Consider the following 26,158-nt stretch of genomic DNA (forward strand, 5'->3'; position numbering starts at 1 on the left):
AGGGATCAGTAGAGCTCCATCTCCTTTTTGCCTCCTGTGTGACCATAGTAGCAATTTACTGAGCTTCTGCCCAGAGCCACCTTAGGGATAAATAAGAAATTGTTCTTGCCCTCAGTGATTTCTGCTAGAATGTGTACATGTGTGTGTATGTGTGATACATATGACCAGAGTAAAACCTTGTGGAATGTCATGGAACCTCACCAGAGTTTTGTGTAGAGAAGACCAGTATCTCCTCTCTCTCTGTCGGAGCCAAGATATCTTTTAAGGAATGTTATGGTTAGAATAGAATCACTTAGTTGAGCTGCAGATCTTACAGAGTATCATCTTTAAATCTCTTTCTGGCTCTGATACCCCTGCTTTCCTCTTATAGCAACCCTTGTGGTTACCTTAGTTCCACCTGAATAATCCAGGATAATCTCATCTCAAGATCTTTAACATAATCACATCCATAAAGTCCATTCTGTCATGTAAGGTAACATATTCACACATTCCAGGGAATGGAATGTCACCATGTTTGAGGGTTATTGTTCTGCCTCCTACAGAGGACATCCATGTTGATATTACACGGCTCCATTACCTTCCTTGTTCTACCCATTCCATTTAAAATTGAAGAAGGTGGCTCCACCGGTTTGCTTTTGCTTTTCTTTTTATGGCAATATTACATGGTGATCAAACACTGAAATACTAGTCAATGTATATGCCAAGGCCTTTCCCCACACCCTCCATTAGTTAACCATGCCCTCCCATTTGGCACTGATACACTTGTTTGTTTGGACCTGAGTGTAGAGGAATGGCAGCTGATCTCCTGATTGGACATTGGCTCCACTGAGGCAAAAGTGTATGCCCTTCAGTCATATGGGAAGAAGGTGGGAGGACATTCTAGAGTCTTCTCTGAGACTGCTGTAGAATTTATGAGCAGAGAGTGGAAATTATGCTTAATAACCCAACCAATAGCAAGCCTCTTGCAATAGCAGTGTTAGTTTCTTATGCCTAGGTGGGCAGGCAATGCCCTAGAGTTTGAGTCCACACAGCAAAGATCCTAGTATGGATTAATTACCATACTTGATAACAATTACCCACTTGATATATCCTTTTGAAAGCTTGTCAGCCAAATTACTGTGGAAGAAGCCAGGGTGTTTAGACTTGGGTTTGAATCCCACCTGCATCCCTAAAGAGCTGTACAATTGTGGACAAATCACTTAACCTCACTGCACTTAAAGTTTTCTCACTTTTAAAACAGAGAATAATAATAACATTATCTAACTCACATGGTTGTTGTTAGCTGAAAATATCTAAGTCTGTGGTTCTCAATCTGTGATCCCTATGTCACCAGAACATTCATTCATCAATATTAATCATTATTACCTGGGAGCTTGTTACAAATGCAAACTTTCTGGCCCCACCCAAGACATACTGCCTCGGAAACTCTGGGGTTGGAGAGCTTTATTCTATAAGACAATGGTGTGTAATACACATGGTAAAGTGTCTCACACAGGACTAGTAGTTCCTTAACAAATGTTGATTATAATTATCTTTATCTTCTCTGGGAGCTTCATTAAGTTTACCAAACTTTGTTTTTCAGTTATTGTTTGTTTTGGAAGAGCAAGGTCAGTGACAGATCTATGTTTGTTTACCAAGTCACGGTCTCTCTCTTTTTTTTTTTCCCAACTAAAAAAGCCACATGAGTAACAAATTAGAGAAAACAGTGTCATTAGTTTGCATTTTGGCCGTGTCATTTTAACTCAGCAGAGAGAGAGTCACGTTCTCTGGCAGCTCCTGCTATCCTGAGTGTGCAGTCGTGAAGCCTGAGAACAAGGCCAGGCAGCGAGCCTGTCAGTTGTTTTATTTGTTTTGCTTTGTTGTTGTTGTTGTTTTGGTTTTTTGGTTTTTTGTTTTTTTTTTGGCTAAATGTAAGTGAACATGAGCACACACTTGCCTTAGCAAACAGAGCTTCATATCATGTTATGTACAAAATTTACCATAGTGATTCATCATGTAGTTTCTAAACATTAATTAAAATAGATTCATCTGGGCCAAATTAAAAGTCAAAATATTTTTTTATGAAGAAATATAAATTCACTGCCAACACCACAAGGGGAATGAGAAAAATGGCTAACACAAATCACCTTCAAACTCTGAGGAAAGCCTGATTTCTGAAAAAGCACTAACACAAACTTTGTAACCTACTGCCTAATAATATAATGGAAATTTAGAGAATTGTGGGCTCCCAGGATGTAGCAATGATTTACTAGTAATTCAGGCCAGATTCCCAAAGTCAGATATTTCCATTCCAGTAAATTTCCTGAAGAATGATGTCATGGAATCTCATATTATGTCACCAGAGCTGTATATTGGGTGGACATGAACTGAGATGACCCCCTGATTAGGAAAAAGGAAACTCACTTCACATGAACCTGGACTATGGGAGAGATGCTGTATTATGTGCACAATGATCACAGGATCACAGGATCATTGTGTGCATAATAAAGAGCGTGACGAGTATTATCATCCTCATTGTCCAGAGGCTCTCAGAATTAAGTGCTTTGTCTAAAGTTCCAGTTTGTAAATGGCAGAGCCGGGATTGGAATCCATATCTTTGCTGTCAAGGCTCACTTCCTATACCACAGTACTTATGCCAAGTTATAACATGAGAGACACTGACAGACTACTTGTTCCATGATGTCGCCTTGACTGATCTGCCTGTATGCCAAAAAAAAAAAAAAAAAAAAAAAAAAAAGTCACCTCTAGGGTCATTTCTCTGGGAGTAAAAATTAGAATCAAAATGTTAATATTTTATTTGGCAGAAATATAATCACAGTGACTTTATCAACAACAATGACAAAGTGGATTATACATGGTTGGGAAAATGAATCCATCAAAAAAGCAATATTAAAATAAAAAAGGGCTACAGAACCATATAGATCTGGGTTTGAATCCCAAATTTATTACTTATTAACTGTGCACTAAATAAAGCTTGCTTAACTTCTTCATGCCTCAGTTATTTTTTTTTCTTATATGTGAATGGGGATAACACTTTCTGTTATAAAATATTGTGTGAAGATCCTGTGAGATCATGTATTTGTACTTAGCACAGTCTCTGTAATAAAGTAGTTGCTCAATAAGTGTTTAATGCATAAAGGATGAAGCAGGTCACTAATGATCATTACTGTAAAAGCACAAATGAATTTGCTGTCTAGTGGAGAGGAAGGGTGAGGACACGTAAGTTTTGGTTGGCGATAGCTGGGGAGGCATCACGTTGGTGTTGAGAAGTAGCCATGAGTATGAGGAATTTGGATGGTAAACAGAAAAGGCTGTTGAAAGGAAGTTGAGACAGCCGGAAGGTGGTCAGCTCACAGCCCTCTGATCAGGCTAAGCCCCTTCCCTACAAGCCTCTCCAATCCATTTCCTGCCACCTGCCCACACACACTTTATATGCTGTAATTCCCTGACCACATCATGATGGGTCATCCATCTGGGCTGTTGTTCATCTGTTCCCCCAAACTGTGTACCCCATGATTTTCACCCGGTTCACTTAATCTTTCATTCTTTGGGATTCAGTGCAAGCATCACCCTTCCAGGAAGCCTTCCGCAAACCTGCAGATTGGGCAAAGTGCCCTTTTGAGCCTGACTTCCGTGAGTATAGTCTCCTTTACTACTTCATACATTCCCCAAATTAGTGATTTGGTTATGGTTTGGTCTTTCTCACTACTCCATGAGCTGCTCCTAAGGGCAGGGTTTGTGTCTTATTTATCTTTATATTCCTAGAATTCAGTGATGTACTTAGTGTACAGTGTTTAAACACTAATTGGAATTAAAATGGACTGGGCTCAGGGTGGAAACATTAGGATTCCATGCCTATTTTGTGAGATTTTATTTGAGATTAGGCATACCAAAAAAACAAACAAAAAATTATACAGGAAATTAGTAAATCCTCAAAATTCCTAGTTATAATAAGATGGTAATATTAATGAGTATAATAAATACTATAAATAGTAAAAACAAATCAGTCAGATTTTTCTCTCACAAAATCTATACAGATAGTTAAAAATCACCACTAGGGGCGCCTGGGTGACTCAGTCGGTTAAGTGTGCAACTCTTGGTTCAGGTCACCATCTCGTGGTTTCGTGAATCCAAGCCCTGCTTCAGGCTCTGCAGTGTCAGCATGCAGCCTGCTTGGGATTCTCTCTCCTTCTCTCCCAGACCATCCCCAATTCACACTGTCTCTCTCTCTCTCTCAAATAAATAAATAAACTTAAAAAAAAAACCACTAAATAGAAAAGATGTCAGGCAGCCATTAAAGTTGATAAAATACAAGTCAGATCAGGCTCAGCTGGAAGCATGACCATGTCAAGAAAGTACAGCACCATAAAGTTCCACAGGAGCAGTTTTCAGGGAAACTCTTGGGGGGAAGTCACATTTCACACCTATTCAATTCCAGTTTTTCTCAGTTCAGGTTGTAAAAAATGAAAAGCTGGAATGGAGAACCATTATTTAATGGTTACCTTTGTGGGCCCTGAAGCCATTCTGTCTTTATTCGAGGCCTGCCTCCTCCATGTACTCTATGGATTTGAGCAAGAGAATTAGCCTCTGCTTACCTCAGTTGCCTCATCTGTAAGATGAGGATTGTTTTGAGTAATAAAACAATTAATACATATAACAGTTTAGAGCAGTATGTAGCTCATCACAAGTGCTCAATGAATATAATTATTCACTATCTTCAGCCCTTCTTTATGTTCTCTGTCAAATGCCAGTGTAGTTCAAATGTCATTATTCATATATCCATCCATTTATCCATTTATTCTACAAATATTTTTGAGTGCTAACTGTGTGCCTGGCACTGTGCTGGTTACTAATGGCACAGAAAATAAAAAAGACATGGACCCTCTGCTTAGTAAGTTCACAGTATAGTGTGTGTGTGTGTGTGTGTGTGTGTGTGTGTACAAGGGAGTCTTACAATTAAACATGTAATTATAACACAGGATGATGAATGTTGTAGAGGAGAAGAACACAACTCATTTAGATCATGAAGAGTGGGATCTAATGTAGTCTCAGAGGGTCAGGACAGGCTTTCCAGTAAAAGTGGTATCAAAGAGGAGTGTGAGTTAGCTGAGTGAGACTTGAGGGTGATGGGACAGGTGTGTTTTATAATGAATTAGCTGTGTTGGTATAGGCCTGAAAGCAAGAAAACTGAATAGGTCAGAATGGAAATCCAAGCAGGGAGTGACTAGATGCAAGGCTGGCCCAGGGGTGGGGGAGGAGGGAGTGGTCATACCACAAGGGGTCTTTCCTGCCACCACATAAGGAAGTTTGGCTCTATCCTTTCCCAGCTGGTGAACCCCTGAGGACATCTAAGCAGGGATAAAACATTTACTTAAGTTTGTTTATTTATTTATTTGTTTTGAGAGAGACAAAGACAGCGCAAGTGGGGGAAGGCAGAGAGAGAGAGAGGGAGACACAGAATCCCAAGCAGGCTCTGCACTGTCAGTGTGGAGCCTGACACAGGGCTTGAACCCACCAAATGGTGAGCTCATGACTTGAGCAGAAACCAAGAGTTGGATGCTTAACCAAGGGAGCCACCCAGGCACCCCAGGGAGAAAGCATTTAAATAGTATCTATTGTTTGAACTGGTTCCTTTGGGAGGTTTTTCTAATTCTTGACATGTAGAATTTGCTGCTTCTGTCTCTGGGTCCCTCGGTTCTCCCATGGACTCCTATCACAGCACTATAGCACTTTATGGAACTTAACCTGTTTGCAGGTTTGGGAGGCTGAGAGCTCCTCAAAGACTGTTTTTTACTTATCTTTGTATCCCCAGAATCTAGAATAGTGCTTGGCACAGAGCTGGCACTCAATGGAAGCTTGATTGAAAACAAAAAGGTTGCTTTTAGCAAAAACTATTTTTTCTTATATTTTTAGAACAAAGCATTATCAGATAAAATCTGGGCAATCAAGTCCACAGTGAGTGGTTCTGCTCCCTGTAATGGCAGTGTGAGCCCTGAAAGCTGTTCTCTACCAGATTCAGAATCCATCACTGAGCACTCCTATGTCAGGCACTAGGCTAGGCACTGAGGAAGTTATAAATACTCTTAAGACAGCATTAGATAGTTGTGAAAATATTGTATATATATACAAGACAACCCCCAACTCTCCCTGGCCTACCAGTGCCTGACAGTGCTCACTTCTGTTTGTGAATTAATAATAAACAAAAAAGGTTTGACGAATGTGTGCTAAATGTTCTGAGAGTCCAGATGAGGAGAAATCTGTGAGATAGTTTAATCTGATAGGCTGGGAACCCCTAATAAGATGGAAGGAAAGAGCAGATGATTCTAAAGAGAAAGGATCACACGAAAATCACTTCATACAGACTAATAATTCCTTAATGAAATCTAAACAATTGGAAATCATCAGATCTTGGATAATAGTCCAGGTATACTGGAATTCACCCAAGAGAACTAATTTTCCAGGCACATTATGATTTGGACGATACATGTGAAAGGGTAGCAGTTGCTTTAGCAGACAGTCTAACTGGGCTCTCATGACAATCTTAATGAAAGCAGAGTTAATTAGTTAATTAAAACAAAAGTGGCAAATGATAGTTTCTAAAACTAAGGTGGAGGCAATGCTAATGTTTCTGCCACCTTAGTAGAATGCCCAGAGAGGGTTTTACCTTCTGAGAAAATTTATGATTTAGAGCTACAGGCCTCTGCTGTTAATGAAACCATGAGATGCCCACTGCATCTTAGAAACTCAGCCCCACGACCGTGGAAATTCTGAATCTTGGAGAGCCAGAAGTTTAGACTCATCAAATTCAATGCTTTATTTAGGTCAGAACTGGTTTTGTGTTCATTTGTCAATTTGCAGCTGAAGTGAAGGCCTTAAATGGAAGCATGGCATTATCCGCTTGACAGTGATTTGATGCTGCACCATGTCGTGCTGGAGAATTAGTGTCTAGAACCAAAATGTTAATCACAGGGACCTCTATACATTGATGGCATAAATAGTACGTTTCTATATATAAAAAAAAAGAAATCTATAGTGACTCACTCCCGTTTAAATAAAAATCTCCCTTTGCTATTTCAGTGAATTGAATGACTGACTCTTGGGTGCTTTTCTTTTTGGTACTCTAGGGTGAGCCTATTTAACTTCCCAGAAAACTGCTAGATCTGTTAGAATTAGCTCTGTTTTTCCCTTAGGTGCTCAGAGAACAAAAGTGATTCTCTTTCCATGCCCAGAGGTGGAAATTGGCTCTTTCTGGTCCCCCTCTCACTGAAGATATGAATTACTCTTTGGTCCCCTAGAAACGTGTCTTCCCTTCGGCTCTGATGATATTTTCCATAGTGAGTCCCCTTTGTGCTACCGGTTCTCCAGAATGTTAAGAGATTACTTGAAAAAAATCGTCTTGTGTTCAACCAGCTTGGGAAGTGATGGAAAAGAATTAACAAATGAATGGTTCCTATGCTGCAGAACTTCTCAGTGTTTATCCCTAAGTCACAAGGTTCTAAAAGAATAGTCAGAGTTTTTTCAAACTTGTTTGACCAAATAATTTTTGTTTTTCGTGGAACAATTTGTGAGACTAGCTTTCTGAAGAATACATTCTGGGGAATGCTGACTTCTAATGCCAACAAGCTAAGGCTTGAGTTAAGAATGGCTGTATAACTAATTAGTTACAAGACTGTGGGCAAGTATTCTAACCATGCTGGACCCCCAGTTCCACATTTGAAAAATGGGAAAGATTATTGCTTCTACTTTCAATATTTTGTGACCACTAGATAATTCTACTACCATTACTACTGCCACTACTACTGCTAGGTACTACCACTTTCCATGGCAGACACTATTCATGGGCTTATCCCACAAGCACTTGACTTGCTTCTCTTTCTCCATTTCCCTCCTCCCTCTCCATTTCCATTATAGAAGGTGTAAAAGCTCAATGCAAGCTTTTTTCTACTCTCTTGCAGCCAGGGGTAGCTACATGAGACAGTTTGGCCAATGAGACATAAAGGCAGTTGTTATGAGATTCTGAGAAGACTGTTGTTTTCCCTAATAAAAGGATGCAATGCATGGAACTGTTGTGGAACCATTAGTAAAAGGCCTGGGGAACAGCAGAGACGTCGGCTCTGGCACCACTGAGAGCATTGGAGGAACACCAGGAGCTGTCTGTCTACGTATTCTTGTAACGTGAGGAAAGCAAAACCCATACAAATCCTATAAGTCTCTCAAAATCAGGCTTTCTCTTACTTGCAGCTGAACACATTTCTAAAAAGTTTACCACTTATTGAATGCTTTTAACGCACTAATAGCTAAGCATTTAACACTCATCACTTCATTTACTCTCACAACAGGGATCGTTATCTACCATTTTACAGTTAAGGAGACAAACTGGCATACCTTGTTCAAATTCACACAGCTAGATTTCATTCCAGGTGTGGCTCCAAAGCCAGAACTATAAACTAGCTTTCCGTATTTGCATCTACTGTCCTGCATCTACTGCTCCAACAGTGTGTCCTAACTTTTGGAAACACAGTCACTATAATCTCGGGAGGTATTATTTTCACTCTAGAGTATGAAATTAGTGCCATCTTCAAAATGGAGCCCTAGTTTTCTGCCATCAGATATGGAAGGGATATGCATAGGCCTTTTCAAACAGGGCCCAGACCCACTCTGGGTTTCTAGGAGCCCACTTCTCCATGTAACAGATGTAAGAAAGCAGAACCAGGCTGGGTCCTGCATAGCAGCTGCTTTTCCCCAGAGACCTACAGTCAGAGAGTTAAGTTAACTACTTAAGCCCACCATAGATCCCAATAGATAGGTTTATTGGCATATTACAGAATTCAAGTCTGAGAAGCCCAACTAATGAAAGTAATTTAGAATAAAATGTGAAAATACTAGAAGCTCTGAGTTCACTTGTTTCCCCATTATTTAAGCCATAGAGGTAGATAATGTTATACATACTGGCCTTTATAAAATAAAAGGGAAGATAAATGCATACATAGCCAGTTATGTCTTGCAATGTGATAAATACTATATTAAGATTCTAAACATCTTGGTGTTGGATAACAGAGATGAAATACTTCATATGAGAGCTCATGGGAAACACAGAGGAAAATAGTTTTAGTTTGGATCTAATTTATTTTTTAGGGTTATAGCTTAAAAGAAGGGGACAGGGGATTGTGTGATGCAAGGGTATTATAGTTTTTTCTGGCCTTTCTTCTATTGAAAGCAGGTTCCAGTCTGAGTGTGCTGGTTAAGGGCAAAAAAGAAGTCACTATATAATCAGACTATAGCCTGTCTCAGCTATAATCATACAGACCAGCATTTGACAAGACTGCGTGCAGAAAACCCAACAATTGCCAAAGGTCCCTCCTTATTCTCTTTGATGTTTTCATACTCAAATAATGCTGAATGCAAAATCCAATCATCAAGGACTACATAGCCATGTAACGAACACAAGTTAAAGTACTGCCACAAATCTAGAGAGTTTCTGTTTTCTATTGGCACTATTAGTGAATTTTGTTATTTATGTTGCCCCTTATTTACTGAAGTATAAAGAAAACAGTTGAAAATGTAACTTAATGTTACTAGAGCTATGTTAGAATTATAGCAATGCATCAGATCAGTGGATGGGATTAATGACCTGATTCTTGAGCAGAAACTGAGGACCATAGGAGTGCAGGAGATATTTATAATACAGATCACAGTAGGCTTAATGTTATAAAAGGTGGTAGAACCACCAGGGGATAGTAGTACAGGGTATGCATTACTACCTTGCCAAATTTATTTGCTCAATAAATATACCAAAGATTATTTAGTGTCTTCTATGTGTCAAGCACCCTTCTTGGGACTTCCAGGCACTGGAGGCACAGCAATGACAAGATAGAGAAGGCTCTCACTCCCAAGGAGCTTATTCTGCTTAAATTAGGATGAACGATATCCTCTACAATCTGGCAAGGAACTAGACCATGTAAAAATGGAGATACTCTGGAAGCTCAGGCTGTGTAATTAATGTGTCTATAGATCTATACTGCCTTTTATGATGCTCTCTTCGTTATTAGGATCATCTTGTTTGCATACCTGACACAGAAGTTTTCAGGTGTGGAAGAAGACTGACAATTGTTAACGTAGTTAAAAATAATAGCAAACAAACACTTAAGAAGTGCTTCCTGCATGGTATACACTTTACATGTATTTACTCGTTTAATCTCACAAACACTGTGTAAAGTCTGTATTTCATTATCTTCATTCATCAGAGGAGGAAATTAAGGCATAGAGAGGTTAACTGATTTGCCTATGGTCCCACAGCTGGTAGGCGATGCTGCCAATGTTCAATCCCAGAGCTGCCTAGCTCTGTACTCTGATATGTTCATTGAAATATCTACTGTGTACCTGGCCTTTACACATATATTATTTCTTTCACTCTTTTACAATCCTCTGAGGTAGATGATATGATCTTAACGTGGCAGATGAAGAAACTAAGCCTCAGACAGAAGAAATGGCAGTGCCAGTATTCAGACTCAGGAGAAACTGGCTACAAAACCATGTTCTTCACCACTGCTCCACACTGCCTAAGTAGCCTGCCCTAGTGAGTTTTTTGGGGTGCTTAGGCACAAGCTCACAATTCTATCCCTCTGGCAACCTTTTTTTTTATACCTATCAGGATGCCTTGGAAGGTACAGGATACCTTGGAAGGTGCCTTGGAAGGTACCTTGAACAATGTACATATTACTTGAAGAAAGAGTTTAAACAAAGGCTGGTAAAATTGAAGTTTGAAAAATACATTTTCTCGGGGCGCCAGGGTGGCTCAGGTGATTAAGTGTCCGACTTCAGCTCACATCATGATCTCACGGTTCGTGAGTTCAAACCCCGCATCGGGCTCTGTGCTGACAACTTAGCGCCTGGAGCCTGCTTCAGATTCTGTGTCTCCTTCTCTCACTGTCCCTCCTCCATTCACACACTGTCTCTCTCTCTCTCTCAAAAATAAATAAATGTTACAAAATTAAAAAAATATATATATAATACATTTTCTTAGACAAAATAAAAGGCTGATCTTGCAGAAGTTTCAGAAAAAGAATATTTTAGGGAGGGAGGAGTTAAGAAAGCAGATGGAAAATATTCTGGCAAGTTAAATATATGAAGGGCCTTCTGTGGACAGACCATGATATTGTCACAATTTATTGAAGTAGGAGAAGACACTGTTGTTTTCCCCAAGATTTACAATTTAGTTAAATACCTTGAACAATGTACATGGAAAGCAATGAGAGGCATACAAGAATTAGGAAAAAAAAAATAAAAGAGGCAAGGATAGAAGTTAATAATGCAAATGAATTAAGCTACGTGATTAAGTATTCTGAGTGCTTTTCAATCCTCAGAAGACATGGTATCTTTATCATCACCATTATTCAGGCTTTGAAGAATTAGGCCTGATGGAAAGGTGGGACTTTCCATGCAGGCTAAATGATAGTATAAGAGAACTGTTCAAGCAACAATATTTAGCTATTTATCTTCCACTTGTAAGTGGTTTGTCTTCCACTTATTTATCTAGATTTTAGGAAAATTATCAAATCTCTGTAGAGTGAGCAGATAATGTTCTGACTAGCTCTTCTGACTGATATGCCCTTCTTAAATGGAGGAAGTCCTTATCCCAGTAACACCCTATGTAGCCTTTTTAATACCTCCAAATTTGTTCCCAAGCCACTGATCTCTTTGCCCTCATACTGGGAAGTTATTAGTTGAACTAATTTCATATCAGCTGTGCACAGAGGCCACCATCTCCCCTTCCTCAGAGAAGCAGGGAAGGAGCAAGTGATCTGAGCAGCTCTATGGGATGATAGGTTACACTTTCAGTTCTTAAGAGTCTGTCATACTTAAACAGACTTTAAGGAACCACACTTCTCTGGGACAACATGGAATATAGTAATCTATGCTGCCAGTGTTCTCCAGATGTTTATTAAAGATACAGATCTTAATTGGCTAAAAAAAAAAAAAGATGATCTCATTGCCTTTTGAAGTGCTATAGGTGTCATTTATCACTTAGAGAAGTGCCTCACATAGGGGTAAATCATTGGCTGTTGGCTTATTTGCAGATAAGAGGTGACCAATAACTACTACCTGGGATACTGAGCATGAAGGATGGGGTGGGACTGTGGGCCACAATGGGAAACTGGCTAGTTGTTTAGGAAGATTATATGCAAAGTCCCTTTGTTTTGACCCTTTCAGATTCTTAGACATTTCCTTAAGAGTTCAAGTTGCCCATTAAGAACTAAAATATAAATTCTACATTCACATGCCTCTATGGGATGAACAGTCAAGGACTCTGCTGAGCTTGGAAAAGGTTCAGGCACATAACGCAGTCAGGTGTGTGAGGTTCTTGGCACTCTGTGCTCAGCATTGATCTTTGTTAACAATAAATTCTCTACTGTGTTCTGGGAACTAGAATTTGGTCCACTATGTTCCTCTGTACCCTCCGGACCTGGAGGTCCTTTCCTTGGCTTAATGACTTAACCGTGCTCTCCCTGTCCCTTTGGACCTCACTTCTCTTTTGCCAAAACTCTGCTTTTGTTCTTTATCTCAACTTCTCTGTTTCTGGCTTTGGCATAAGTAACTGGCTCTACATCCAATTAACCCCATGAAAACCATTCAATGAGAAGGCCAAGGCCCCTTTCCCAGCACCCTGCCTCCCACAGTTTTCATTCACTCAGATATTTTAAACTTAAAAGACCTGGGAAGCAAATGTCACTGCTTCAGCTACAGGGACCAGTGCCCCACACCTCCCCCCCACAACCTTTACCTTAGGGTTTCCCCAGAGGAGCCCCTCCTCTTCCACAGGTTGACTAGGCTGCTGGACCTGCTGGCTGCTGAGGATGACTTGCCATCCCCCACATGCATGCGCACCACAGTAGATGTGGTGAAGGCGCTGCGCACGTTTCTCTCCGGTTTGGCCAGGATGATGTACACTTTTGGCACAAACATGCAGCCCAGCGCCACTGTGGCACTGAGGCTGACTGAAAAACACATGGTGATGATTTTGTAGTTGCTGCCAAAGTAGATTGGCACAAAGGCCAGCCATATGATGCAGGTGGTGTACATGGTGAAGGCGATGTACTTGGCCTCATTGAAGTTAGCTGGAACGTTTCTGGTCTTGAAAGCATAGAAGGTACAGCTCAAAATCAGCAAACCATTGTATCCAAGAGGAGTGACAACTCCTAGGTTGGTGGTATTACAAATCAGGTAGACTTCACGAATGCTTGGGTAGTCATGCATTATATCAGGAGGCTCCATTATAAAGAGGGCAACGATGATGCCCAACTGAATGCATATGAGGATGAAAGCAATCACTAGCTGGGCACAGGCACTCATGAACCTGGGCTTTTTGGTACAGATCTTCTTCTTGCTGCCAGCCAGGATCCTTGCAATACGATTGGTCTTGGTTACGAGGGCTGAGTAGCTCATGGCTGGAGAAAGACCAATACCAATTCTCTGAAGGTAGCAATAAATCTGTTTGGGCTTTGCAATGAGGCAGAAGGTACATAAGTAACCCAGGCAGATGCCAGCAAGGATAATGTAGCAGAGTTCCCTGCTGGAGGACTTGACTACTGGAGTATCACGGTAAATGATGAAGACTGCAGTAACAAATAGGGTGGCCAGCAGGCCGAGGCAGGCAAACACAACAGCGGCAATGGGTTCAGGGTCACCCCAGCGAAGATACTGTACTGGGATCAGATCACAACCTGCAGAGACACAGACACATATTGGAAAAAAAAAAAAAGGAAGAAACATTTACTTGGGTCACTTGTGCCTAAGTTACAAGCAGCTGCCAATGACCCTTTCACTTTGACTACAATCTGCCCTTCTAATCTCAGTCTCCTATAGTACTCATTTCTTCATATATTCATTCATAAAATATTTATCTTTATAGTATTAAACACAGACTCTGGGATAGGAGCTGTTCTCGGTTCTGAAAACAAAATGGTGAAGAACATGTTCTTTGCTCTCATAAAAAATAATTGGGGAGGGAGTGCTTCTAAATAATTACTTACAACTGTGATAAAGGCCATTAAGAAGCACAGTATGGTTCCTGACACTGTGTAAGCAATAAAAGCCTCCTTCAACAGGAATTAGCAAATGGAAGTGTTGGTTTGGCTGAGTTTGGGGATTCAGTAGGTTTGGCACACAGAGATTAATTGTAAGGAAAGAGCTAGGGGGCATTGGAGGCACAAAAAGAGGCCACCTACCAAGTGTAATGGGTGGCCTAGATAAGGCTGGGAGGTAGGCAGCAAGGGATCTTGCAGTGCAGAGAGTCCTAGAGTAATAGGAAGTCATGGGAGGGATCTATGTACAGGAGAGGAATGGCATGGTCAGACCTGTTTTAAATATTCCTTTGGTTGCTGTGTGGATTTGGAATGAGATAAAAGTGTGGACAGATTTGAAAATTATTTGAGGCAATATAGAGAGTTTAAATGGATGTGGAGCTATGTGAGAGGTCAAGACATCAAGGATGGTGATCATTGGATCCATCCATGCCGTCCTTGAATCCACTGTATAGAACAGTTAGGATTTTCAGAGAACTCTATGGTTCCAGTGTTATCAAGAGAAGACACTTTAAAAGAAAAGAGGGAGGCAGGAGAGGAAAAATGACCCCAGAGACAAAAAATTGGCTTCTGTGGGAAGTGCCAATACTCCTAAAATTATTTTCGACTCATGGCTTGCAGGTTTTTATATCACTTCATTACACATCAGAAAAAAGTGACAAAACTTGGCATCATTTAGGTTATGCACCTTCTTTTCACATTTCTTTATTTAGGACTGTGGTCCTCAAACTGGGCTACACACTGGAATCACCTGGAGACATTTTTTAAAAATACTGTGGCCTGGGTCTCAGTGTTAAGTTTCTAATTTAATTGGTCTGAGTATCAGGAATTTTAAAAGACACTTTAAGTGCTTCTAAATGTGCAGCCAAAGATGAGAACCACTGCTTTAGCCACATTTCTGTGTGTGTGTGTGTGTGTGTGTGTATGAAGTAGCATGTGTTACATTTAATAGAAACATAAAAATAAAGAAACTATCTTGAGTGAGTAGGAATGGAATTAAACAATCTGGAGCACTGGATATTTGAGGAATATTTTACTACTTGCCAACAAATATCCATTCTCCCCTTTATTCTCAGCAACATATCTCCAATTTCAGTTGGGGGTAGTAAAGGGTGCAGCTAAAACACTACATTTTCTAGCAACCTTTGTAGTCAGATGTGCTATGTGATGGTGTTTTACCCAGAGAGATGTAAGCCGGGAACTCCTTAAAGGAACGTGACTCATCTTGGAGAGTACCCTTTTTGCCCTTTCTGGCTTTCTCCTTCTCCTGCCTGGAATATAAACATGGTGGCTAGAGCTCCAGCAGTTACCTTGGAATATAAGGTAACTAAGGACAGAAAATGTGTTCTGAGTTTTGGAAGAGAAAAAATAGAGGGAGCCTGAATCCCTGTTAACTATGGAACCCCTGACTAGATCTAGACTATGTATATCACATTTATCTTGTTTAAGCTACTTTTTCCCCCTGATATATGTAGCCAACCCAAATCCTAATTGATATAGGTGTAAGATTTTTCTATTAAATTCCCATTACCCATGATCAAGGGTGTTGTAGTAAGTGTTTTTGAATACTAATGGTTACTAGGAGGTACGAGAGATGACAATAAGCACTGGTAGTAAAGAAGCATTTGGTTCTTTCAAAATACGCCTAAAAGCAGCTCTTGTAAAAAGGAAACATTCTCTGTCCCTTATATCTGCCTTGCCTGTCTCTTTCTTCAAGATCTCAGATTTCAAACAGTACCATTAATATTATTGTTAAATTCATTATGGGGTTTATTTATTTTTAATTTTTTAAATCTTTATTTTTTGAGAGAGAGAGAGAGAGAGAGAGAGAGCAAGCGCTTGAGCAGGGGAGGGACAGAGAGAGAGGGAGGCACAGAATCCGAAGCAGGCTCCAGGCTCTGAGCTGACAGCACAGAGTCCAATGCAGGGCTCAAGCTCACGGACAGTGAGATCATGACCTGAGCCAAAGTCGGAGGCTTAACGGACTGAGCCACCCAGGCATCCCAATTCATTATAGGTTTAATAGAATTTGTGAGTTAGCATAGAATTTTCAGCACAATTTATAAAATTGTTTCTATGGAAAAATGCATTCTTATTTTAAAAACTTGATTATTTAATATTGAAATGAAGTGCTTTTAACTTAAAAAATGTAGATGGCCAGGGCGCCTGGGTGGCGCAGTCGGTTAAGCGTCCGACTTCAGCCAGGTCACGATCTCGCGGTCCGTGAGTTCGAGCCCCGCGTCAGGCTCTGGGCTGATGGCTCAGAGCCTGGAGCCTGTTTCCCATTCTGTGTCTCCCTCTCTCTCTGCACCTCCCCCGTTCATGCTCTGTCTCTCTCTATCCCAAAAATAAATAAACGTTGAAAAAAAAATTAAAAAAAAAAATGTAGATGGCCTAGACTAAATATAATTATTTTGCATAATGTCATTAATTATAAATAAACACATATCTCATTGCTAATGAACATACCTAAATCCTTATTTTTAGGCATCTATGTTTACATATACTGATTATATGTTGGGATTCAATATTTGAGGCTTTAGTATACAATGGTGTTTAGTTCCATACTTATATAGATTTGTTCCTTGCAGAGACTATTTTACAACAGAAAAATAGGTATTAATCACTCCTCCCCTTATTTTTCCATAATTGTTTGTTTAGAACACATATATTACAATGAAATTTATTATCTACTATAGTTAATTCTAAAGGGTCCTGTTTCTCCTCCTAGGTCATGAGCTATTAATGTCCACAGTAACTTACTGGTATAGGAAGCATGTTATGTGGTACGTGAAGTGGGAATCCTTTCATTAGCTAAAGATAATGAACTGAAAAAAAATGTATAAATATTTATTACTTTTTTCTGCTGCTCTGCTAAATATTAATTGCTTTTGTATAGATATAATTAGCACCGTAATTCTAAATGTTCTCCCGTGACAACATTCACCACTATTTTTACATCAAACATATTATTGAACTCTTCCTTTGTAACCCATTAACATCATGTCTGAAACTAAAGAAAACCCCATCAGATACATACATAGGAAGAAATGTACATAAGGCATGCCTCTAATGTGGTGTGAATATTTTCACAAATTTACAAGAATTTATACATTCAAATGCATGTTTTTTTTCATTTAATGTGAACCACTCAGAAGACTTTATGTTTAGTTTAATGATGCTGCCATTGCACAAAATACTTTTGTAACTATTCTCTCAGAATAGAAAATTGGATTCTGATTAGAGTGTTATAATCACTGAATCTTATAATTGGATAAGTTCTTAGAGTTTCCAAAAACGGATGTGCATCACAATCACTTGCAGAGTCTACAAAAATACAACTCAAGGGCCTAACTTAGGGGATTTTTAGTCAGTACATTTGGGATAAGACAAAATAATTTTATTTTGAATAAGCAAGCTCAATGATTATACAACTGATCGTTGGTCCTTGGTTGGCAGCCCAACCATAGACTATTAATGCAGTGTGTGATTTCTCATCCAGTGTGTGAATGTATTACATGATAATTCTAAGATGTGATCACCCTAACCCTACCTACGACTTTCCATAAACTATATTGTCTCAGGGCCAGGATTAGGGGTGGAGGAAGATAGATTAGAAAAACCATAGGTCAGGATGACAGGTGGAGGTTGGAGGTGAATAAACTGGTTAGAAGGATATCACAAGAGGACAGTCATGGGATATAGGGCAAAAACTAAGTCATTGTACTCAAGGAAACACTGGGCTGGTAAAGACATTTTAGACCTAGCATTGAAAAAGATTATGAGGCAGACAGAAGAGTCAGGAGAGAAGCTTTTAACCAAGTTGACAGAAATGCTATTAACTAAGATGAGGGCTGCGGGAAGAAAATAGTCACATTTTATGAGGATGATATCTAGTTCCAATTTGGACATGTTGTGTTTGAAATGTCTATGAGTTACTGAGAAGGTAGAAGCAGAGGTATATAAGAGATATCAGGGTGGAAGTTATAGCTTTAGGAATCATCTGTTTACAGGTGGAAATAAGAGACATGGAAATAAAGGCAATTAATGAGGAAACACACAGATATTGATGAGAGCAAAGCCTAGAAGTCTGGCATAACACCAATATTAAGGAGTGGCATACGAAGAACATATGTCAGGAAGACATAAGGTAGACCAGCTGAAAGGAAAGAAGTGTATCAGAAGTTAAAGGAAAGTGGTCAATTGGATGGCCCATCACACCCTTCTCTAACAATATGATTCAAGTTTTCTTTTTTTTTTTTTCCAACATTTATTTATTTTTGGGACAGAGAGAGACAGAGCATGAACGGGGGAGGGGCAGAGAGAGAGGGAGACACAGAACTGGAAACAAGCTCCAGGCTCTGAGCCATCAGCCCAGAGTCCGACGCGGGGCTCGAACTCATGGACCGCGAGATCGTGACCTGGCTGAAGTCGGACGCTTAACTGACTGCGCCACCCAGGCGCCCCTCAAGTTTTCTTTTTTAAAAAGCCTTTACAGGGGGATCACACAAAGCTTTGAGCTTCATGTTTGCAGATACCTCTTCTGGGGATATATCTTTCTCTTATATCTTTCCCCTTTTACTACTGTTAGATCTACAGTATTTATTTGAACAAGGTTGTATCCTTCCATTGCTATATTCCTATCATGGAACATATTCTTCCAAATCTCAGAATAATGCTAATTCTATTATGAGATAAATTAAAATTCTCATTGATTACTACCTCTTCTGTGTGCATTGGTTTACAAACATCTGAATGCCCTGTTATTTTTCCTAAGTCTTTCTTTATTTCCTTCTTAGAATTACTGGGCATTTTTTCCATTGATTTTTTTTAAGTCCCTCTTTCCTTTTTTGTATAATGGTAAGTTACTGGAAGTAGTCTTAGTGTACTGGTCAGTTACTACATACTAGCAGGATATAGAAAGGTTAACTAAGAATGTATTTATCTATCTATCTATCTATCTATCTATCTGTTTTACTATAAATTTAATCAATTTAGCATATGTTATGTTTTAGATTAAAGAATCTTGATCATGTCAATGAAGTTCCCTCCTGGCAAGCATATTAGAGTTTCATAGAGGATGCACAACATTGCAGTCCTTTCTAGAAATGCAGATGATAAATACACTAGAAAACCCAAACCTATTTTCTGATAACATCTATTTAAGTAGCTATCTACTTCTCACTGTCCTCCTCTTTCATGCTTGATTCTTATTCTGTGGTTCTCTAGTATAATCTATCCTTGCATAGCTTGAAGTGATATATATTGAAAATACAAGAGGCTTTCTTTTTAAAGGTAGAGTGGACTGCCAAAACTGTATTATCCACATTTCGTCTTGTGATTCCAGGAATGTGCTTTCCATACCTCTAGTGGGAGAATGGATACTCCACTGATTTCCTGAACACTTAAAAACAATATGACTGCTTAGCAATAACTAGTACACATGCTTATTTTGGGGGGCATTAGTCCTATAGGATTAATATTCCTGTAGTTAATAATTCCTAGACTATTACATTTTCAAATCCCATTCCAGGTGTCTGTTTATGCAGAAGGAATGAATAGTCAAAGAACCTGGGATGGATTGCTGATATTCTATAAGTAAGCTAGGGAGGAACTCCTTAACAAGCTCCATATATTTTTTATTTTTATTTTTAAATTATTTTTTTAAATTAAAAAAAATAATTATTTATTTTTGAGACAGAGAGAGACAGAGCATGAATGGGGGAGGGTCAGAGAGAGAGGGAGACACAGATTCTGAAAGAGGCTCCAGGCTCTGAGCTGCCAACACAGAGCCCAACACAGGGCTCAGACTCACAGACCATGAGATCATGACCTGAGCCGAAGTCAGACACTTAACTGCCTGAGCCACCCAGGTGCCCCAACAAGCTCCATATTTTTGGAGGAAAGGAAGTTACTGAGAATCTCTGAGAATCAAATGGATGTGTGCTCAGCTTCTGGTCAGGCCATTTCAGGTATACAAAACTGATATGGGGCTGTTGTAGGACTATCCTTTGATACACGAGCTATAGATCTACCCAGAGTACAAGGTGTTGACTGGTGACGAGTATCATGCTTATTTCAGTCTGTTCCATCCATAGACCATTTGTCTGTCTTTACTCCTTTCTTTACTTGCCTAGATTTTGATTTCTAGGATGTTGATCTGATGATCTGAGATACCAGAAGAATGTAGACAGAATTCTTTCTGCATTGTTCATATTCCTGATCTTTTGAGATATAGATTAGATAGGTATAGATATAGATATAGATATAGATATAGATATAGATATAGATTTATTTATTTATCACTTCCATGGTTTAGAAAAATTAGAAGTGGTACGCATGTGTGTGTACGTTATATTTAGGTACTTCATTTTTCTTTGTAGCACTTACTATAATGTCATCTATCTTGTGTGTATGTGTATGAGAGAGAGAGAGAGAGAGAGAGAGAGAGAGAGAAAGATTATATTGTTAAGGTTTATCCTCCTTTGATATAACACTCTGAGGTTAGGGAATTTGTCTTGTTTGCTCACAAATGGATCCCTGGTACAGTGCCTTATTCATATGGTTAACATAGCAATTCAGAAATTAATATATTTACCATGTAATGAAAGTTTATAATTTTCATCCTGGTGTATGGATCAAGTCATTTTCGCAAACCTTTGTTGTTGCCTTTAAAAAGTCCCAAGTTACAGACTCTTGGTTTCCATTATAGATAGAAGTCTAAATTCAGTGCATTACACCTGAATTTTAGAGTAAAGATTCTGGTAACCAGAGAGAGTGAAACTAAGTATGTCAAGAGCTTACTTCTGCCTAGAGGTGACTTGTTTCACATTGGAAATATTCCTGGTACTAACTTGGCAATGATAAATGCTTTATGATTGATGAATTAATCCAACTATGAGTAACTCACTGGATCTGAGAATCATGGGTGGAGGAAAGAGAAAGGCAGTATACAGAAGTCATTCATTAATAAGTGCCATCTAACTATAAAGTTCAGATTCACTCTTCTCAAGAAGGCTGTTAATTGTAACATGTTTTACTTTAGGCCAGAAAAGTTCTCAGTGAGGAAGGCTTACTCTAGAGTTGATTGATTTTTACTATTATAATCATGAAACAAAGCATACTATGATTACTCCCTGAAATAAAAATTTAGTCTGTATCCAAAATATTAGGTAAGTTATATCTGAAACTGCCTCAATAGGAAGCCACCCCATTCCTGTTTATGCCAGCATTACAAAAAGGAGGAAATTGGCTTTTATTGAGTGCCTACTATATGTCAGGTGTTCTCTTAGATATTTTAGTAATCTTCATAATAATCAATAAGGTAGGCATTATTAATTCTATTTTATAATAGAATCATATAAAGTTTAATAAACTAACTTTTTGGGGATAAAAATCCTGTGGGATTTCTAATTGATTAATGGATGCTATATTAGGAGAGGGAAACTGATCAAATGCCTCTTTGAAAGGGGTCTTAAGGCTACTTAGTAGGAAGGAGAATCATGATCAACAGTGTCAGCCCATGAGCAAGGAGGGGCTGGTGGTGGCATACATATTTGATATTTGTTATCCTCACAAAAGTCCCTGCCTTCTTCTGAGAAATATCATGGGTTCAAACTCATCGGCAATGTTCTCATCCTGGCACACATGTCCTACACTGCTGGACCAGAGACACTGATTTTTAAGTTGTTGCTTTTGCGTCCCTAAAGCTTTCTAGTGTAGAAATTTTTTTGAATGGCCACCAAATCCCCAAGGATTGATTGTGAGATATTTCTAACATTGCCACATTGGGGACTCACAGCTATCCATTTATTATTGGATCCAGCCTATATCATGCCTTTCATGGTTTATTGAATATTTTTGTTTTAGATTCCCTTAATAAAATCCCCTCAGAGAGCTGACAACTCAGGGCTATAGCTTTTATTTAGTTTTTATTTTTGTTCTTTTATATTGGTTATATTTAATAGGGGAGTTTGAAATTGTATGCAAAGATTTATTTCATAATTAAAGCATAAAGGATGATTTAATGATACTGCAGAGTACTAAGGGGAAGGATTATCATAGATGCACATTTGTAGGGAACAGCTTTGAAAAATATGACTTCCGGTCATACTGCAGATGAACAAGAGAGGAAAAACACAGTGTATGAATTTAAATAGTAAAATGTGCTGATTAGAATACTTCGCTCCATTTTTATCTTTCCCCTCTCCCTTTTTACTAGCTAACTCCTCCTGACTCTTTCATTTGACAGATCCTCTGAGGATGGCTTTTCTGATTTCCTGACCCCAAAGGGCAGATTCCTCTCAGGTGGACAACCTCTTGGGCCTGTGTCTATCACAGCACTTCCACATTTTTTTTTTTTTTTGCACATAGTAGCACAACTATCATGCTCATAGTGAGTTTGCGTGTCTATTTTACCTGGTAGACTGTGAGAAATTTGAGAGCAGGATGCTGCACCTTTGCTTTTGTACTGTGCTTGGCACACAATAGGGAGTTAAACAGGTTGAATGAATGTGTGATTACATTAAAGAAGAAAAGGGACACAGAAGACTGAAACTGGACCACTTTCTTAACACCATACACAAAAATAAACTCAAAATGGATGAAAGACCAAAATGTGATACAGAAAACTATCAAAGTCCTAGAGGAGAACACAGGCAGCAACCTCTTTGACCTTGGCTGAAGCAACTTCTCACTAGACCACATCTCTAGAGGCAAGGGAAACAAAAGCAAAACTGAACTACTGAAAATTCATGAAGATAAAAAGCTTCTGCACAGTGAAGGAAACAATCAACCAAACTAAAAGGCAGCCTATGGAATAGGAGAAGATATCTGCAAATAACATATCTGATGGGTTAGTATTCAAAATCTATAAATAACTTATCAAACTCAACACCCAAAAAACAAACAACCCAGTTAAGAAATGGGCAGAAGAGGGCCAGACACATGGAAAGATGCTCAACATCACTCATTGTCAGGGAAATACAAGTCAAAACCATAATGAGATACCGCCTCACACCTCTCAGAAGGGCTAAAATTAACAACACAGGAAAGAACAGATTCTGGCAAGGACCAGAGAAAGGGGAACTTTCTTATGCTGTTGGTGGGAATGCAAACTGATGCAGGCAGTGTGGAAAACGCTATGGAGGTTCCTCAAAAAGTTAAAAATAGAACTACCTTGTGGTCCAGCAATTACACGACTAGGTATTTACCAAAAGAATACAAAAATACTGATTCAACAGGGCAGATGCACCCTGATGTTTATAGCATTATTATCAACAATAGCCTAATTATGGAAATAGTCCAAATGCTCACTGACTCTTGAATGGATGAAGAAGGTATGTTATACACACACACACACACACACACACACACACACACACACACACAGGAATATTACACAGTCATCAAAAATAATGAAATTTTGCCATTTGCAATGACATGGATTGAGCTAGAGTACATTATGCTAAGAGAAATAAGTCAGATAAAGACAAATACCATATGATTTCACTCATATGTGGAATTTAAGAAACAAAACAGATGAACATAGGGGAAGGGAAAAAAGAGGGAGGCAAACCATAACAGACTCAGCTATAGAGAATAATCTGAGGGTTGCTGGAGGGGAGATGGGTGTGGATGGGTTAAATGGGTGGTGGGCATTAAGGAGGGTACTTGCTGTGATGAGCTCTGGATGTTGTATGTCAATGATGAATCACTAAATTCTCCTGAAACCAATATTACACTATATGCTAACTAACTAGAATTTAAATAAAAATTTGAAAAAATTTAAAAAATAAAAAAAGAGGGACAATTGAAGAATCGGGAGACATGCACTTTATTTTCAACTTACATACAACTATTTCCTGTGAATGTGAGACTTTTACTCAATTTAAGTCTCAATTTTTCTACACATGAAACAGAAATGATACAGAATTCCAATCCTTTCTCTTGCCTATAGTGAGAGCTTTAATCTAGAGAAATTCTTGTAGAGGAATTCATGTATGAGAAATTAAAGACTGATCACCTGAAAAGCATCAGTGAAGCAATTTATAAGGACTGAGTCCACAAAATGCTTAAAAGTATTTTTGTGTTTGGGGTGCCTGGGTAGCTCAATCAGTTAAATGTCTGACTTTGGCTCAGGTCATGATCTCACAGTTCATGAGTTCCAGTCCTGCATTGGGTTCTGCACTTATAGTTCAGGGCCTGCTTTGGACTCGGTGTCTCCCTCTCTCTCTGTCCCTCCCCTGTTTGTACTCTCTCTCTCTCAAAAATAAATAAACATTTAAAAAAACCCTACTTTTTTGTGTTTTCCTAGAATAAAACATTAAAGTCATCCCTTTAAAACCAATAGACTATTAATAAAGTTATACATATATATTATCAGCTGTAATGAGTGTTTTACAATTCATTTATATTTATTTCTATTAATTTTCTGGCTTCCCAGGCCCTTTCCTCTGGTTTTAGTCAGACTCTTATGATTTTTTTTTTTTTTTGCAAATAATATGCATACTGGAAGGCATTTTCCTCCTGTAAGGCTGGTCTTCCATCAAATTGTTCAGAGGCTTTCTGATTTTATGACAGAAGTTTTGCTGGTCCCACAGTATTCCTTCTGTGTTCCCATAGGCCCTGTCACATGGTCTTGATTATTATTATTATTATTATTATTATTATTATTATTATTATTTTTGCCTTGGAGATATGTGAGAAATGTTCTAAGGCCTGGGCTTACTTTATATTCCCTAAGGCTGGTTGCAAAATTACATGTATACTCTGCCTTGGATTTTGCCCATCGTTTCTCTTCCCAAGCCTACTAATTCCTGAATTTTAAGAGTCATAATATTGTATTTCTTTTTCTTCAAGATTTTATTTACATTCAAGTTAGTTAAAATATAGTGTAGTATTAGTTTCAGGGGTAGAATTTAGTGATTCATCACTTACATATAATACGTAGTGTTCATCCCAGCAAGTGCCCTCTTTAATGCCTCTTGTCCATTTAGTCCATCCCCCCACCCAACATCCAACGCTTCTCTAGCAACCCTGTTTGTTCTCTGTATTTAAGAGTCTCTTATGGTTTGCCTCCCTCTCTGTTTTTATCTTATTTTTCCTTCCCTTCTCCTATGCTCATTGTAAGTATTTCTTTTTTTTTTCAAACACTTTTTTTTAATGTTTATTTATTTTTGAGAGAGAGACAGAGCATGAGTGGGGGAGGAGCAGGAGAGAGACACAGAATCCAAAGCAGGCTTTAAGCCCTGAGCTGTCAGCACAGAGCTGGACACGGGGCTCGAACCCACAAACCGTGAGATCACGACCTGAGCCAAAGTCGGACGCTTAACCGACTGAGCCACCCAGGTGCCCTTCATTGTAAGTATTTCTTAATTGAGTCACCGGCATATATGTTATTAACTAAAATGCTCATGTTTACTATAAAAAGAAAATATAGGAACAGAGATTGTTGGGGCCAGATGAATGCCTTGTCCTACCATCAAGGAGATTAAAGATGTCCACCTAGCACAACTACAGCATGCCACTCACTTCTCCGTTCAGTGCATATTATTGAGCACCCACTCCATTCAAGGCACTTGGCCTGTGCCACGATGACACAAAGACAGTCATTTATTCCTTTAAACCAGTGTCTTGGTCAAACACTCGGGCTCTGTGACTCTACTCTTTAGGCACTGTGCCGAGCACTATATACATATCTTCTTTAATACCCCACACTCTACTAGGTAGGCACCATTATTTCATGCATTTTTAATTAAGACAAGTAAGGTAGGATTGGAGCTGGAGAGCATTTGAAGTGAAAGGAACCACAGGAGGAGAAAAACAGATGTGGAAAGAAGAGGAAGAAATGTAAAGAAATGGGTGAAATGCAGAAGTCAGGTGTGCAGAGCCATATCTCTACAGCCTCATAACAGAGCGTCATAAGAGAATTATAATATTTCTGGCAATTACTGCTGAGAGTTCAAATGAGAAGTCAGTAAAAGCTTTAGGAGGGAAGATCATAATCCCTTCCTGCCTCCATCTCAGGGGTTAGAATGAGGACCATATAAAATAACATGTGACTTGAAGAGTGGCAT

General features: G+C 39.0%; 1 protein-coding gene across 1 annotated transcript in view; it reads right to left on the minus strand.

Annotated features, from left to right (window-relative positions):
• Positions 1–26,158, minus strand: part of GRM5 (glutamate metabotropic receptor 5) — a 522,995-nt gene that overhangs the window by 43,475 nt on the left and 453,362 nt on the right. Inside the window, exon 8 of the mRNA XM_040489104.1 lies at positions 12,782–13,721. Within this exon, the coding sequence (XP_040345038.1) occupies positions 12,782–13,721 (940 nt within the window). The remainder of the gene's footprint in view (positions 1–12,781; positions 13,722–26,158) is intronic.

The sequence above is a fragment of the Herpailurus yagouaroundi genome, unplaced genomic scaffold (genome assembly GCF_014898765.1).
Source record: "Herpailurus yagouaroundi ecotype Mexico unplaced genomic scaffold, PumYag 180, whole genome shotgun sequence".
NCBI classification, from domain to species: domain Eukaryota; kingdom Metazoa; phylum Chordata; class Mammalia; order Carnivora; family Felidae; genus Herpailurus; species Herpailurus yagouaroundi.